At 48.1% G+C, this 18,120-nt stretch overlaps 1 protein-coding gene across 5 annotated transcripts in view; it reads left to right on the top strand.

Annotated features, from left to right (window-relative positions):
• The window catches only part of ST3GAL3 (ST3 beta-galactoside alpha-2,3-sialyltransferase 3), a 742,392-nt gene that overhangs the window by 585,511 nt on the left and 138,761 nt on the right, over nt 1–18,120 (top strand). For all 5 annotated transcript variants that reach the window (XM_082265014.1, XM_082265013.1, XM_082265016.1 and 2 more), the window contains one exon: nt 2,310–2,404. In XM_082265014.1, coding sequence (XP_082121140.1) covers nt 2,310–2,404 — 95 coding nt within the window. The remainder of the gene's footprint in view (nt 1–2,309; nt 2,405–18,120) is intronic.

An 18,120-nucleotide genomic window follows, 5' to 3' on the forward strand; every position in this document is an offset into this window, starting at 1 on the left:
TTCCTTGTGTGAGACTAATTCAGAAAGTTTTACAGCTCCTCAATAAGAGAACTCCTATCCTTCTCTAAATTTAAAAGTATAAAAAAACCTTCACCAACCTGGTCCAGGTGTGCAAAAAACAAACATCTATTAAAGAGCATCTATGGTCAATATGTAAAATCATCGTTTCATACCTACATTGTACGAGGAATGTGCTGAACGTAATGCAAAAGTGGGAAAATAGGATAATCTTTTAATTAACTTACATGGGGTGTCGACATTTCATGTGTTGGTAATGTCAAGTTCCTCGACCCCAAACTCACTCATCCGTGTCTTTATGGACCTTGCTTTGTGCACTGGTGCGCAGTCATGTTGGAACAGGAAGGGACCATCCCCAAACTTTCCACACAAAGTTGGGAGCATGAAATTGTCCAAAATGTCTTGGTATGCTGACGCCGTAAGAGTTCCTACACTGGAACTAAGGGGCCAAGCCTAACTCCTGAAAAACAACCCCACACTATAATCCCCCCCTCCAAATGATTTGGACAAGTGCACAAAGCAAGGTCCATGAAGACACGGGTGAGCGAGTTTGGGGTGGAATCCTGATCTCAACCGGATAGAACACCTTTGGGATGAATTATAGCAGAGACTGTGAGCGTGCACATCAGTGCCTGACCTCAAAAATGTGCTTCTGGAAGAATGGTCAAACATTCCCATAGACACACTCCTAAACCTTGTGGACAACCTCCCCAGAAGAGTTGAAGCTGTTATAGCTGCAAAGGGTGGGCCAACTCAATATTGAACCCTACAGACTAAGACTGGGAAGCCCTTGAAGTTCAGGTGCGTGTAAAGGAGGGCGTCCCAATACTTTTGGGAATATAGTTTATATGTACTGGCAATGAGTCTTTCACATCGCTGTGGAGGAATTTTGGCGCACTCGTCTTTGCAGAATTGTTATAATTCAGCCATATTGGAGGGTTTTTCAGCATGAACGGCCTGTTTAAGGTCATGCCAGAGCATCTCAATCGGATTTAAGTCTAGAGGCCACTCCAAAACCTTCATTTTGTGTTTTTTGGGCCATTCAGAAGTGGACTTGCTGGTGTGTTTCAGGTTATTGTCCTACTGCAGATTGAGGTCAGGAACTGATGGCCAAACATTCTCCTTCAGGATTTTCTGGTAGAGTGCAGAGTTCCATCAATGATGGCAAGTCGTCCAGCCCCAGACCATCACATTACCACCACCATGTGTGACTATTCGTATGATGTTCTTTTTTTGAAATGCTGTGTTGGTTTTATCCCAGATGTAACGAAATGCGCACCTTCCAAAAGTTAAACTTTTCTCTCATCGCTCCACAGAATATTTGCCCAGATGTCTTGGAGATAATCAAGATGTTTTGGCAAATGTGAGACGAGCCTTTGTGTTCTTTTTGGTCAGCAATCACTTTGGCCTTGGAGCTCTCCAATGGATTCCATTTTTGCCCAGTCTTTCTTATTGTTGAATCCTGAACACTGACCTTACCTGAAGCAAGCGAGGCCTGCCGTTTTTTACATGTTGTTCTGGGTTCTTCCTGCCACAGACACGTCCACTTTCTACTAGTGATTGACCGATATCGTCTTTTTATTGCCGATACCTATACCGATATTTTGGTCATCGGATATCGGTATTGGCCGATATTTTCGGACATTTACATTTTTTTTTTCCTACAGGTAATCTGGTGGAGAGATCTGGGGGTCTAAAAGACCCCAAACCCCTCCTCTGCACTTAAAAGCATTCAAAACGTCAAGTTTGGCTGTTTTGAATGCTCGCATTTTTTTGAATTTGCCACCGAGTACATGAGTCGTAACATCACTTCCGGGTTGTTTACATGGAGACCCGATCAGAGCCGAATGCGGCTTTGATCGGGTCTTCTCTTCGGCGGCCGTGCAGGTAGGATGCCCGGGTCTCCCGGTGGGAAGGGAGACCCGGGCGAGCGGCAGAAGGCAGCGGGAGGGGGGGAGACGTCCCCTCCCGCTCCTTGTAATGACAACCAAGCAGCTTCTCAGCCCCATCAGTTGTCATTACAAGACAGCCGACCATCGGCTATGGATGCCGGTACCGGGGTGATGCCTCTAGCTGCAGGCATCACTCCGGTACAAGCACTTTCCGAAATATCGGCAATATCGGTAACCTCCGGGGCCGGTTCTGGGAAAGTGCATATCGGCATTGCCGATAATCGGTCGATCCCTAGTTTCTACCACTATTTCTAATGTGTAATAAATGTATTGATAATGAAAGGTGATGCTGAGCACACAATCGTACACCTTGCAGAATGATGCTTTGTTTTTCCGTAGGTTCTCAAGACCAGCTCCAATGTTCCTCGATGACTCTTTCAGGAAGTGGGGAAAGATCAGGGAATTCGTGCCTCCATTTGGAATCAAAGGACAAGGTAGGAAAAAAAAGAACTCAATGGATGTGTTCCTCGGCTTCATACATTTTTAAAATAAAACTTTGGCCAAATAAAAAAATATATACATATATACCAGTCTTTGGTTTTCCTGTAATTATAGGTTTGTTACCTGCTGATTCTGGGAATAGCTCTGTTTTTGTTTAACTTCCTGTTATAGGGTGACAACGCTTTTTTTTTTCTGCAGTGAAATTGCACAGCAGCCTTGTCACCCCATGCTGGTCTTTGTTTTTAACAAAACAGGGTTGCTCTTTATTGTGAAAAAGAATGGTACAGATAAAACAAAGATGTTACAGATGTACATATCATTGAAACAGGAGATACTCAGACATCATACAAACATATCGGACCATTGAATCAGAATTACGCTACAGCACATCAACAGTCTAGCCATGGTTGCCAGATTTTTTTCATACTTCTGGGGGCAATTCCTATTAATAGAAGTCAACTTATACATTGGCAAGGCCCTGTTGACGATGGCCTCCCATGATGTCGTCATAAGGGGGGGAGGGGAAGCCCACTTGAGTATAATTTCCTTTTTTGCGTAGTAAAGCAAAAAGGAGATCAGCTGTCCAGTGCATCTGGGCCTCCGGACATCGTCTGGCATGCCCAGCGGCGCCAACTCCGGAGTGCAGGGGATCAAAAGTTGTAAGCGGGTGTTGATAGCAAATACCTCCCTCCGTAACTGGGCCACCCGTGGGCATGTCCAGAACATATGAAAATATGTACCCTCCAATCTAAGACATCTACAATTAGGGGACCTTCAGGGGTAAATTCTGTGCAGTCTCTGGGACGTGTAGTATACTATGTAAGAACTTTGTTTGAATTAACTTGTCTCTGGATGATATCAGTCTAGAGCAGTCCCTAAAGCAGTCCTCCCAGGCCTCTTTGTCCAAGTCGGGTATGTCAGTCAGCCACTGTTGCCATAGTCTAGGCATCCTCGGAGAATCACCCCATGCTGGTGTTTGACAGCGCCCAGACAATCTCATCTGGTGCCTAAGTCTAAGATTCTACACTGCTCCCCAACCCTCCTCCTCGGATAGCTGATAAGACCGTACAGCCAGTCCTTTTGTACCGGGCCCTATAAGCTCACCAAGGGGGCCTGGACAGCTTTATGGCTAAATTCTGCCTAAATAAATAAAAGGATTTTACTAAGTCACACACCTGCTACTACTTGCTTACCAGGGCGTAGGCAAATAGTCCTGTGACGCATGTTGTGCTGCACAATGCACTACAACTGGTCCTTTTGTACCGGGCCCCATCAGTTCAATAGCAGGGTCCCGGCAACTTCATAGTTCATTTCTGCCTAAGTAAATAAAAGGATTTTACTAAGTCACACACCCGCTTCTATTTGCTTACCAGGGCGTAGGCAGCTAGTCCCGCGCCGCATGTTGTGCTGCACAATGCACTACAACTGGTCCTTTTGTACCGGGCCCTATCAATTCAACAGGGACGTCCTGGCAGTTCATTTCTGCCTAAATAAATAAAAGGATTTTAAAAAATCACACCCCACTCCTACTTGCTTACCAGGGCGTAGGCAGATAATCCCGCACCGCATGTTGTGCTGCACAATGCACCACTGGTCCTTTTGTACTGGGCCTGTGCCCCATCAATTCAACAGGGGGGTCCCGGCAGTTTGTCAGTTCATTTCTGCCTTAATAAATAAAAGTATTTTACAAAATCACACACCCGCTCCTACTTGCTTACCAGGGTGTAGGCAGATCGTCCAGGGTCGCATGTTGCGCTGCACAAGGTAAATAGTTCCAGCCAGCCGCTCACTGCTTACTGTGCTTTCCCTGGCGGGGAGATTCATTTGTGCATCGCTCTCCCTCGGTAAGTGACGTGGAATAAGGAAGAGACTGATGAGAGGTGGCTGAGGGTGACTGAGGGGGTGCAGCAGGACTGATTCTGGCAGCGGGTGGCGTCACACTCTGCACACAGTTAAATTGACAGTCTACTTGGGAAGGAAGGTGCAGCCCCCCAGACCCCCTCCCCCCACTGTGTCCTTATCATCATTATGGTGATCATAGCAGACAAGGTGCTCTATGGCTCTGTCACATGGCTGCTGGGTGCTGACTTTGTTAAGTTATGACTGTAGTGTGCAGGCCACTTGTGTTTGGGAGGGCATCGAAAGCTTGCAGCTGAGCCGCATTTTTATCAACCCCCTCCCCAGCACCATTGGTACTCACCTTTCAACCAAGCTTTCCAATTAATTCCACCTGTTTTTCATGTAGAAATGATTGAAAGCTCCATAGGTCAAAAATGATCTCCACTATCACCACCCACCATGTTGCCTACTAACTCGATCCTATTCAACTACTGCAGGATTTTTAGGCAGTTAAAACAGGTGTGAGGAAGTGATACAATGCCTCCTCACTGCCAAGCGGTTGCTCTCTGAACAGCGATCCAGATGCAGATCGCTTTTCAGAGAACAATGCTAGTGTTAATTAGCCTGTAAAGATTTGAAATATTTAGTGTAGTTCATGCTTCAGGCATAATAGATGTACATTAACCACTTCCGGACCGCCCACCGCAGTTTTGCGTCGGTACTATGATGTTAAATACCGGGGTTATGGCAGCAGATAGCTACCGTAACCCCGGTATTTTTATAAACTGCGAGCGGTCCGATTTAAGATAAGGGTGGTCCCAGTGGCAGATTCGCCGCGGGATCACCCTTATGGCCGACGGGAGAGGTGCCCCCTCCCGCCACTTCCCGGTCATTTTCCCCACTTACCGGGCCCGCCACCGGCGATCAGGGCAATCTTAGAAGAAAATCTGTTAGAGTCTACAAAAGACTTGAGACTGGGGCGGAGGTTCACCTTCCAGCAGGACAATGACCCAAAACATCCAGCCAGGGCTACAATGGAATGGTTTACATCAAAGCATATTCATGTGTTAGAATGGTCCATTCAAAGTCCAGACCTAAATCACATTGAGAATCTGTGGCAAGACTTGAAAAATGCTGTTCACACCAATAACATGCTGTGCGCAAAATTTCACACCCAGGGAGCTGCATCTGCCACATGCAGACTCCTGTTGTATATAAGGCCAGCCATAGATGGTTCGAATCTCAGCCAGTTCAGCAGGAACCAGCTGAGATTTAAACCATGTATGGGCAGGGTTGAATGTACCAATTTGGTCGATCAATGAACTTGGGTACAACCAGCCTGCCGGATTCACCTGCGATTATTGCTAGTGACTGCTATAGCCCCTAGCGATAGTCACTGTCTTCTCCTGGCAGGGACAGCTCAAATCGCACCGCAAAAAGTATCGGTACTCTGTGCCTATTTGACCGAAAGCATCGGTACTCGCCGCTAAAAAAATTATGTCGGTTCAACCTTCGTTTTTTTTTTTTTTTTTACTACTTTTGAATAAAAGGTGAAAATTGTAAGAACCCCCGGCAGTGTTCTATGGTTTGTTCCAACCCCTGTAACTTTCTATTTTTGCTGGACAGCTTGGTCTGCATGTAAATGTGGTGAAAAATATAAATAAATGTGATGTAAAAAAAGGAATTCATAAACTGAATACTATCACTACAGGTATAACAACGTACAAATACCAAAAACAATGTTTTTCCCTATAGAAGTCCTGTAACTTCTTCCTGCCCGCACTATAGCCAAAAGACGGCTACAGCACGGACCTAAATTGCCAGGAGGGAGTCCATTTACTTCCCCCCGTGCATGAGCTGAGCATGAGCTCCCAGCACGGCACGCGGCTCACTCTGTGATCAGTGAGTCCATGAGACTCTGCTGATCACAAATCGGAGTAAGGGGGCGGTCCCGGTCCCTTACCATGTGATCAGCTGTCAGTAAATGACAGCTAATCACGTGATGTAAACAGCAGTCGGCGATCAGCTTTTTCTTTCTCAGCGTGTGAGCCATCTACCAGTGCAGGTCAGAGCCACCTACTAGTGTCAATCAGTGCCACCTATCAGTGCCCCGTCATCAGTGCTGCCTATCAGTGTCACCTACCAGTCCCTATCATTGCCCATCAGTGCCGCCCATCAGTGCCACCTATCAGTGCCCTTCAGTGCTGCCTATCAGTGCCCAACGGTGCCACCCGCCAGTGCCGCCTTATCAGTGCCCTTCAGTGCTGCCTATCAGTGCCCAGCGATTCCACCTACCAGTGCCGCCTTATCAATGCCTATTGTTGCCACCCACTAGTGCCGCCTTATCAGTGCCGCCTTATCAGTGCCATGAGTGTTGCCTATCAGTGCCCATCAATGCAGCCTATCAGTACCCATCTGTGTCGCCTATCAGTGCCCATCAGTGTCACCTATCAGTGCCCATCAGTGTAGCCTATCAGTGCCCATCAGTGTCCATATCAGTGCCCATCAGTGTCACCTATCAGTGCCCTTCAGTGTCACCTATCAGTGCCCATCAGTGCCACCTATCAGTGCCCATCAGTGTCGCCTATCTGTGCCCATCAGTGTCGCCTATCTGTGCCCATCAGTGTCGCCTATCTGTGCCCATCAGTGTCGCCTATCTGTGCCCATCAGTGCAGCCTATCAGTGCCCACCAGTGTCGCCTATCAGTGCCCACCAGTGTCGCCTATCTGTGCCCATCAGTGCAGCCTATCAGTGCCCTTCAGTGCTGCCTATCAGTGCCCAACGGTGCCACCCGCCAGTGCCGCCTTATCAGTGCCCTTCAGTGCTGCCTATCAGTGCCCAGCGATTCCACCTACCACTGCCGCCTTATCAGTGCCTTGTGTTGCCACCCACTAGTGCCGCCTTATCAGTGCCCATCAGTGCCGCCTTATCAGTGCCATGAGTGTTGCCTATCAGTGCCCATCAATGCAGCCTATCAGTACCCATCTGTGTCGCCTATCAGTGCCCATCAGTGTCACCTATCAGTGCCCATCAGTGTCACCTATCAGTGCCCATCAGTGTCACCTATCAGTGCCCATCAGTGTTGCCTATCAGTGCCCATCAGTGTCACCTATCAGTGCCCACCAGTCTCGCCTATCAGTGCCCACCAGTGTCGCCTATCAGTGCCCACCAGTGTCGCCTATCAGTGCCCACCAGTGTCGCCTATCAGTGCCCATCAGTGTCGCCTATCTGTGCCCATCAGTGCAGCCTATCAGTGCCCATCAGTGTCGCATATCAGTGCCTATCAGTGTCGCCTATCAGTGCCCATCAGTGCAGCCTATCAGTGCCCATCAGTGCAGCCTATCAGTGCACATCAGTGCCGCCTCATCAGTGCGCATCAATGAAGGAGAAAAATTACCTGTTTTCTAAATTTTATAGCAAACTATAAAAACAGTTTTGTTTTGTTTTTTTCAAAATTTTTGGTCTTTTTTTGTTTGTTCAGCAAAAAATAAAAACCCCAGTAGTGATAAAATACCACCAAATAAAAGCTCTATTTGTTTGAAAAAAATTATAAAAATTTCATTTGGGTACAGTGTTACATGACCGCGCAATTGTCATTCAAAGTGCGACCGCGCTGAAAGCTGAGAATTGGCCTGGGCAGGAAGGGGGGTTTAAGTACCCAGTAGGGAAGTGGTTAATATTGGGGGGGGGGGGGCGGTAATATCGCTCAGGCTAAAAACCGGTCAACTATCTCAGCGTCTGGCAAGATAGTAAAACATTCCACGACTGTAAATCATAAATTTAGAATTTACAATGTGTTTATCTGGTGATCAGATTGAAAATTACGCAACGCGCTGGACTGTAGATGACGGCTTCATGAGAAATCCGAAGTTTGGATAATTTGATGCGCTGAGCCGTTGACGCCGGGATAATTTACTTATCACAGGGTCTGCTTACAGTAATAAAATATATCCGCGTAAACACTGGCGGCGCGTGGAATGTGCGGTTGTAGACGGTTATTCTTAGATCTCGCCAACGCATTACGAGTCAGTTTATAGTCACCATTTAATATAAGATCACCCAAGAATGGCGGGAATCTATTCCTTGCCTTGTACAGACTCTGAGTTTAGGTGAACAGACGATGAAGAATATCATATATTACATTATTATAAGAATATTATATAGTGCAGTATACACAGCACTTCACAATATTAGTATATACACATATTATATTTACAATATAATAGTTACAGTACAAATCAAGCAAGAGGGGGAGGAGGGTCCTGCTCATGAGAGCTTACAATCTAAAAGGGATACAAAAAGTAATAACTATAAGTTTATAAAATAAAAGTTCAGTTCTTAGGTGGAGGCGGGAAAAGTTTCCCTGAAGAGACGTGATTTTCGATTTCCCTTAACCGGTTCCGGACCGCCCACCGCATATATACTGCGGCAGGGCGGCCCTCCTGCGCGAACCGACGTAGGGCTGCGTCGGTGGCGCACCGGCAGCAGGGACTCCGATGCACGGGGCCGGCGGCTCTGATTGCCACCTGACACCGCGATCGCTCCCCACTGAGAGAGAAGGACGGTCGGATGTTGTAAACACATCTGACCGTTCTTCTCCCTGGAATGATCACAGAGCTCCTGTGATCCTTCTATATAGGAACACAGGTCTCTATGATCATTTCACAAGCCACGCCCCCCACAGTTAGAAACACGCCCCTAGGTACACATATAACCCCTTGATCACTTACTGTGTTAACCCCTTCCCTGCCAGCGTCATTAGTACAGTGACAGTGCATATTTTTTAGTACTGATTACTGTAGTAATGTCACTGGTCCCCCCAAAAGTGTCAAAAATGTCAGTTAGGGGTCCGATCTGTCCGCCGCAATGTCGCAGTCCCGGAAAGAAATCCAGATCGCCGCCATTACTAGTAAAAAAAACAATAAAAATGACATCAATCTTTCCCGTAGTTAGGAGATGTGATAACTTTTGCGCAAACAATCAAAATACGCTTATTGCGATTTTCTTTACCAAAAATATGTAGCAGAAAACAAATTGGCCTAAAATGTTAAAAAAAAAATATATATATTTTTTTTTCATTGGGATGACCGCCATGTCATGACAGCTCCTGATCACTGCTGAGGATTGGGATTACCGCCATGTCATGACAGCGCCTGATCACTGCTGAAGATGGGATGACCGCCATGTCATGACAGCTCCTGATCACTGCTGAGGGTTGGGATGACCGCCATGTCATGACAGCTCCTGATCACTGCTGAGGATTGGGATGACCGCCATGTCATGACAGCTCCTGATCACTGCTGAGGACTGGGATGACCGCGATGTCATGACAGCTCCTGATCACTGCTGAGGATGGCATGACCGCCATGTCATGACAGCTCCTGATCACTGCTGAGGATTGGGATGACCGCCATGTCGTGACAGCTCTTGATCAATGCTGAGGGTTGGGATGACCGCCATGTCATGACAGCTCCTGATCACTGCTGAGGGTTGGGATGACCGCCATATCATGACAGCTCCTGATCACTGTTAAGGATTGGGATGACTGCCATGTCATGACAGCTCCTGATCACTGTTAAGGATTGGGATGACCGCCATGTCATGACAGCTCCTGATCACTGCTGAGGGTTGGGATGACCGCCATGTCATGACAGCTCCTGATCACTGCTGAGGATTGGGATGACCGCCATGTCATGACAGCTCCTGATCACTGCTGAGGATTGGGATGACAGCTCCTGATCACTGCTGAGGGTTGGGATGACCGCCATGTCATGACAGCTCCTGATCACTGCTGAGGGTTGGGATGACCACCATGTCATGACAGCTCCTGATCACTGCTGAGGACTGGGATGACCGCGATGTCATGACAGCTCCTGATCACTGCTGAGGATGGCATGACAGCCATGTCATGACAGCTCCTGATCACTGCTGAGGATGGCATGACAGCCATGTCGTGACAGCTCCTGATCAATGCTGAGGGTTGGGATGACCGCCATGTCATGACAGCTCCTGATCACTGCTGAGGGTTGGGATGACCGCCATGTCATGACAGCTCCTGATCACTGCTGAGGGTTGGGATGACCGCCATATCATGACAGCTCCTGATCACTGTTAAGGATTGGGATGACTGCCATGTCATGACAGCTCCTGATCACTGTTAAGGATTGGGATGACCGCCATGTCATGACAGCTCCTGATCACTGCTGAGGGTTGGGATGACCGCCATGTCATGACAGCTCCTGATCACTGCTGAGGATTGGGATGACCACCATGTCATGACAGCTCCTGATCAATGCTGAGGGTTGGGATGACCGCCATGTCATGACAGCTCCTGATCACTGCTGAGGGTTGGGATGACCGCCATGTCATGACAGCTCCTGATCACTGCTGAGGGTTGGGATGACCGCCATATCATGACAGCTCCTGATCACTGTTAAGGATTGGGATGACTGCCATGTCATGACAGCTCCTGATCACTGCTGAGGACTGGGATGACCGTGATGTCATGACAGCTCCTGATCACTGCTGAGGATGGCATGACCGCCATGTCATGACAGCTCCTGATCACTGCTGAGGATTGGGATGACCACCATGTCATGACAGCTTCTGATCACTGCTGAGGACCAATTTGGGATGACCGCCATATCATGACAGCTCCTGATCACTGTTAAGGATTGGGATGACTGCCATGTCACGACAGCTCCTGATCATTGCTGAGGATTGGGATGACCGCTATGTCATGACAGCTCCTGATCACTGCTGAGGATTGGGATGACTGCCATGTCATGACAGCTCCTGATCACTGCTGAGGGTTGGGATGACCGCCATGTCATGACAGCTCCTGATCAATGCTGAGGGTTGGGATGACCGCCATGTCATGACAGCTCCTGATCACTGCTGAGGATTGGGATGACCGCCATGTCATGACAGCTCCTGATCACTGCTGAGGATTGGGATGACCGCCATGTGATGACAGCTCCTGATCACTGTTAAGGATTGGGATGACTGCCATGTCATGACAGCTCCTGATCACTGTTAAGGATTGGGATGACCGCCATGTCATGACAGCTCCTGATCACTGCTGAGGGTTGGGATGACCGCCATGTCATGACAGCTCCTGATCACTGCTGAGGATTGGGATGACCGCCATGTCATGACAGCTCCTGATCACTGCTGAGGATTGGGATGACAGCTCCTGATCACTGCTGAGGGTTGGGATGACCGCCATGTCATGACAGCTCCTGATCACTGCTGAGGACTGGGATGACCGCGATGTCATGACAGCTCCTGATCACTGCTGAGGATGGCATGACAGCCATGTCATGACAGCTCCTGATCACTGCTGAGGATGGCATGACAGCCATGTCGTGACAGCTCCTGATCAATGCTGAGGGTTGGGATACCCGCCATGTCATGACAGCTCCTGATCACTGCTGAGGGTTGGGATGACCGCCATGTCATGACAGCTCCTGATCACTGCTGAGGGTTGGGATGACCGCCATATCATGACAGCTCCTGATCACTGTTAAGGATTGGGATGACTGCCATGTCATGACAGCTCCTGATCACTGTTAAGGATTGGGATGACCGCCATGTCATGACAGCTCCTGATCACTGCTGAGGGTTGGGATGACCGCCATGTCATGACAGCTCCTGATCACTGCTGAGGATTGGGATGACCACCATGTCATGACAGCTCCTGATCAATGCTGAGGGTTGGGATGACCGCCATGTCATGACAGCTCCTGATCACTGCTGAGGGTTGGGATGACCGCCATGTCATGACAGCTCCTGATCACTGCTGAGGACTGGGATGACCGCGATGTCATGACAGCTCCTGATCACTGCTGAGGATGGCATGACCGCCATGTCATGACAGCTCCTGATCACTGCTGAGGATTGGGATGACCACCATGTCATGACAGCTTCTGATCACTGCTGAGGACCAAATTGGGATGACCGCCATATCATGACAGCTCCTGATCACTGTTAAGGATTGGGATGACTGCCATGTCACGACAGCTCCTGATCATTGCTGAGGATTGGGATGACCGCTATGTCATGACAGCTCCTGATCACTGCTGAGGATTGGGATGACTGCCATGTCATGACAGCTCCTGATCACTGCTGAGGGTTGGGATGACCGCCATGTCATGACAGCTCCTGATCAATGCTGAGGGTTGGGATGACCGCCATGTCATGACAGCTCCTGATCACTGCTGAGGATTGGGATGACCACCATGTCATGACAGCTCCTGATCAATGCTGAGGGTTGGGATGACCGCCATGTCATGACAGCTCCTGATCACTGCTGAGGGTTGGGATGACCGCCATGTCATGACAGCTCCTGATCACTGCTGAGGACTGGGATGACCGCGATGTCATGACAGCTCCTGATCACTGCTGAGGATGGCATGACCGCCATGTCATGACAGCTCCTGATCACTGCTGAGGATTGGGATGACCACCATGTCATGACAGCTTCTGATCACTGCTGAGGACCAAATTGGGATGACCGCCATATCATGACAGCTCCTGATCACTGTTAAGGATTGGGATGACTGCCATGTCACGACAGCTCCTGATCATTGCTGAGGATTGGGATGACCGCTATGTCATGACAGCTCCTGATCACTGCTGAGGATTGGGATGACTGCCATGTCATGACAGCTCCTGATCACTGCTGAGGGTTGGGATGACCGCCATGTCATGACAGCTCCTGATCAATGCTGAGGGTTGGGATGACCGCCATGTCATGACAGCTCCTGATCACTGCTGAGGATTGGGATGACCGCCATGTCATGACAGCTCCTGATCACTGCTGAGGATTGGGATGACCGCCATGTGATGACAGCTCCTGATCACTGCTGAGCATTGGGATGACCACCATGTCATGACAGCTCCTGATCGCTGCTGAGGATTGGGATGACTGCCATGTCATCACAGCTCCTGATCACTGCTGAGAATTGAGATGACTGCCATGTCATGACAGCTCCCATTCACTGCTGAGGATTGGGAGGCTGTAGGATGCATGTTTGATCACATGGTCATTGTGACAGTCAATAACAGCAATCACATGATTGGGAAGCCCAGGAAATGTCTCCTGTGTTAAGAACCCTGTAAAGGGGGTTTAAGATTTCTGGAAGCTAAAATTGCTGTTTAGGTAACAAACATAAAAAGAGACTGAGAGCCGGTCATCCTGATAGAAATTCCACTTTCAGCCCCATAGAAAGGCAGAATGAGAGCAAAACGCGTCAGTAACACAGCAGCGCCTTTCCCTTCCATCCTTATATAACACTACTGACTCTCTTTGAATATTGTTTGCTGCGGCTGCCAGTATCACTTAGCTGGAAGTCTCTTTTCCTCGTGAGGTTTTCTGGCGATTCCCCTCTAGGTAACGCGGCTGATCTGTCAGCTTTATTTAACTGGCGGGGACGTGATATAAGTAGTTTGTCTGATTTGTTTGCCATCCAGATGTTCCTTCATCACTTGGCTGACTTGTGACATAAATGATTGAGCAGGTTTCCGTCTGCACGGTGACCTCAGCGACGGGTTAAACCAACTTACACGGCTTGTGCAGGAAAAACGCACAATTGCCCCTTTCCTCTGCACCCGCTACCTGATCCGTTTGATCGCTGTGACATGGCTTCTCTTTCACGAGGTCGCCCTGGGTGAGCGGCATTTGTTTACCTGCAGTGAATCCGAGCAGAACGCTCCCTTACAATCACACCGCTTATTATGTTAACCCACAGGAAGGCAGACCACATGTGAACATGCTAAGGTGGCTGGAGGTCCCCACCACAGCTGTCAGTGCAGCAACAGGCTAAAGTATCAGTATCCTTGTAGATGCTAAAATACGCAGATAAACATCACAACAGGGAAATAAAAAAAATGACAGAGAATGCAATGTCAAGCTGCTGCTGCCAAAGCCGGTGTTCTGTCAGAATACCATGCCCTATCAGAATTCCATACCTCCGTCATTTCCGGTTGTGGATCAGCTGTGGCTTCGTCATGAATCAGCTGTAGCCGCGTCACAAGTCCTACTGCGCATGCGCAGAATAGGTAGGGCATTTTGATAACATCGTAAGTGGTCAGACAAAAGTCCTAGTGTGCATGCGCCGGCGCATGCGCACCAACGGGTCGGGCAGCGGGATCTCTCATAAACATCCATCTGATCTCCATGGCCGACACTGCACCGACCCAACAATCTGATCTCCATGCCCTACACTGCATCGATCTAACAATTAGACAGTAGGCGTGCGCGTGTGGGTAGGGAATAGGATTGTCCAATTGTCGGCTCGGCGCAGTGTATGCCATGGAGATCGGATGGATGCGTGTTATAAGAGATGCCACTACCCGATCCGTTGGTGCGCATGCGCCCGCTCATGCGCAGTAGGACTTTTGCCTCACCCCCTTATGATGTTATCAAAATTCCCTACCTATTACACGCAGTAGGACGTGTGACGCGGCTACAGCTGGTGCATGATGAACCCGCACCGGAAATGACGTAGGTAGGGAAATCTGATGGGGTAGGGTTTTCTGACAGAACACCGGCAGAATATTGGCATGCATAAGGAAGGGGATGTATTCCAGAGATAAAACTATAGTCCTACCACTTTATAAATCACTGGTCCGGCCACGCTTGGAGTATTCTGTCCAGTTCTGGTCTCCAATCCTCAGAAGGGATGTGTTGGAGCTGGAGAGAGTCCAGAGAAGGGCAAATAAGCTAGTTAGGGGATTGGAGGACCTTACATAGTTACATAGTAGTTGAGGTTGAATAAAGACAATAGTCCATCCAGTTCAACCTGTGTAGGTGTGTGTGGCCGAAATCATCTATCATACCCCTGAATGTTCTGATCCTTGAGATGTATGTCTAAGAGTCTTTTGAAAGCCACCATACTTCCCGCAGAAACCACCTCTTGTGGTAGAGAATTCCACAATCTTGTAGCTCTAACAGTAAAGAACCCCCCACGTTGCCTGAGGTTAAAACGCTTCTCCTCTAATCGCATTGTATGCCCTCGAGTCCTCATGCAATCCTTTCGACTGAATAGCTTTTTTTCTATGCTGAGATCACCATTGAGATATTTATAAATTGCTATCATGTCCCCTCTCAGGTGTCTCTTCTCCAGGGAGGGACCTTAATTATGAAGAGCGCTTGCAAGCGCTTGATTTATTCTCCCTGGAATGGAGACGCCTGAGAGGGCCTCAACGGTGATCTCAGCATAGAAAAAAAACGATTCAGTTGCAACGAATGCATGAGGACACAAGGCCATACAATGCGATTAGAGGAGAAGCGATTTAACCTCAGGCTACACAGGGGGTTCTTTATAGTAAGGGCTACAAGACTGTGGAACTCTCGACCACAAATGGTAGTAAATGAAGGGAGTATGGCTACTTTTAAAAGACTCTTGGACGTACATCTCAAGGATCAAAACATTCAGTGGTATGTGAGATGAATACATCCACACACAGCTACACAGGTTGAACTGGATTGGCTATCGTCTTTATTCAACCTCAACTATTATGTAACTATGTAGAATGAGCAGTTGTGCTTCAGGTCTCACCATGACAGAACTGGATCCAGATGGTGAAGCCAACACTGCTGTGGGCACATCAGCCCCACAAATGACTTCCCCGTTATCTGGCATTTCCACCTGCTCTGACTATAAACAGAAATGGGAGGGAACAGGAGGTGCCTCTAAGTGTAATAAGCAGGATGATTTATTTGGACAATGTATAAAATAACTCACAATTAATGATGAGTTGAATGCCTGTGGATCGATGTCCTGGGGTGAGTAATCTGTGATTCTCCTTGGTGGACATAGGCACTGTCAACGGGGTCTGACACCATGATCAGTGCTGCCAACCTACCAGATTGAAATTTACTGACACGACACCCAAAATTTACTGTCACAGCCACGTTTTTTACTAGCATTTCCAAAAGTTCCAAAATTACAGTTTTTAAGTGAAAATTTTAGTATTTAGGCTACAAACAAGTCCACTATGCAATAAGAATTGTGATTTAACCACTTAAGCCCCGGAGGATTTGGCTGCTCAATGACCATGCCCCATTTTGCGATTCGGCACTGCGTGATTTTAACAGACAATTGCGCGGTGCGATGCTGTACCCAAATGAAATTGACGTCCTTTTTTTCCCCACAAACAGAGCTTTCTTTTGGTGGTATTTGATCACCTGTGTAATTTTTTATTTTTTGCGCTATAAACAAAAAGAGAGCGACAGTTTTGAAAAAATAACAATATTTTTCACATTTTTTTTTATATGAAATTCTCAAAAAAAAAAAATGTAAAAATCAATATTTTTTAACATTTTAGGCCAATTAGTTTTCTGCTACATATTTTTGGGAAAAAAATCGCAATAAGCGTATTTTGATTGGTTTGCGCAAAAGTTATTGCGTTTACTAACTACGGGAAAGATTTCTGTCATTTTTATTGTTTTTTTTTTTTTACTAGTAATGGCGGCAATCTGCGATTTTTTTTTTTTTTGCGGGACTGCGACATTGCGGCGGACAGATCGGACCCCTAACTGACATTTTTGACACTGTTGGGGGTACCAGTGACATTACTACAGTAATCAGTGCTAAAAAAATATGCACTGTTACTGTAAAAATTACACTGGCAGGGAAGGGGTTAACTGTACTGGTGATCAAGGGGTTAAATGTGTCCCTAGGGGCGTGATTCTAACTGTCAGGGGGCGTGGCTAGTGAAGTAACCACAGAAACATGCGATCCTATATAGCAGGATCACATAGCCTCTGTGATCACTTCAGGGAGAATGACAGACGGTTGTGTTTACATCAGCCATCTGTCTTTCTTCCTCTGCTGCGGGAGATCGCGAGTGGCCGGCGGCCTTCGGAGCCGCCGGTCACACGCGCTGGCTGCCCAGGGAATGAGCAGGGGGCGGGAGAGCGCCGCTGGCAGCGTGCGCTAGCAGCGTGCGCTAGCCCCCTACAGTATCCTGAGCGAGCGACGTAGGGCTACGGCGCTTTGCCTAGCAGCGGCAGAGTGCCCCAGTAAATGTACAGTGGACGGGGTTAAAGTGGTTAAGGTAGACATTAAGGCAAAAAAACATATTTCAGGGACAGGAGGGCAAGAAATTAGAATGGGCGGCACACACATGAAATTGACGCTCACAGTGACACTGACAGCAGTGTGCAGTAACACAGATGATGATGACACCTCACCGACACGAAAGGTCCCCTTCTGAGTCATATTGACAGTCTCTCTCCATGCCAGGTGGTCCCTTCAGTCCACTCCAGCCCAAACAGCACTGACAGTCCCATTCCTGGCTTGCCTTTCTCCTGTCCCACAGACCTGCACAGGAGGCTCAGGCCGCTCCTCTCAGCTCCCTTGCACCATGACATCACACGACATGCTCAGGCACCACCTTCGCCATGCCCACCCCTCGTGGTGCCACCTGAAAACACTGTAGCAAGCACAGCTGGCTCCAAACCAGAAACTGGCAACCTTTTCCTGTCACTGGCATTTCCTGGCAGGAGAAAAGTGCACATTTTTTACTTGCTGCCAGTAAAAATACTGATGGTTGGCAATGCTGACCATGATGGAAGAGAGCCAGCTAAGTATGGTGTAGATCCATGACCCCACTTTACACTGGCGTGCATGCTGGCCGAAAACGAGGCTTGAAGCGCTGAAAAGCCGTGACTGGAGAGCGGATGTCGTCACTCATATGCAACGCGTTTCCGAGCTCACTGGCTGTGATGTTACTATGCAGCAACGCTCGTTCTTCATTGGCAAAGGACTGGTATGAGTCCTGGACTTTTATTTATTGGACTCTTGTAATTTATTTTATAATAGTTGTTCTTAGTTATATGCATGGACGTTATCAGTTGGAC

The sequence above is a fragment of the Pelophylax lessonae genome, assembly GCF_965119305.1.
Source record: "Pelophylax lessonae genome assembly, chromosome: 8".
NCBI classification, from domain to species: domain Eukaryota; kingdom Metazoa; phylum Chordata; class Amphibia; order Anura; family Ranidae; genus Pelophylax; species Pelophylax lessonae.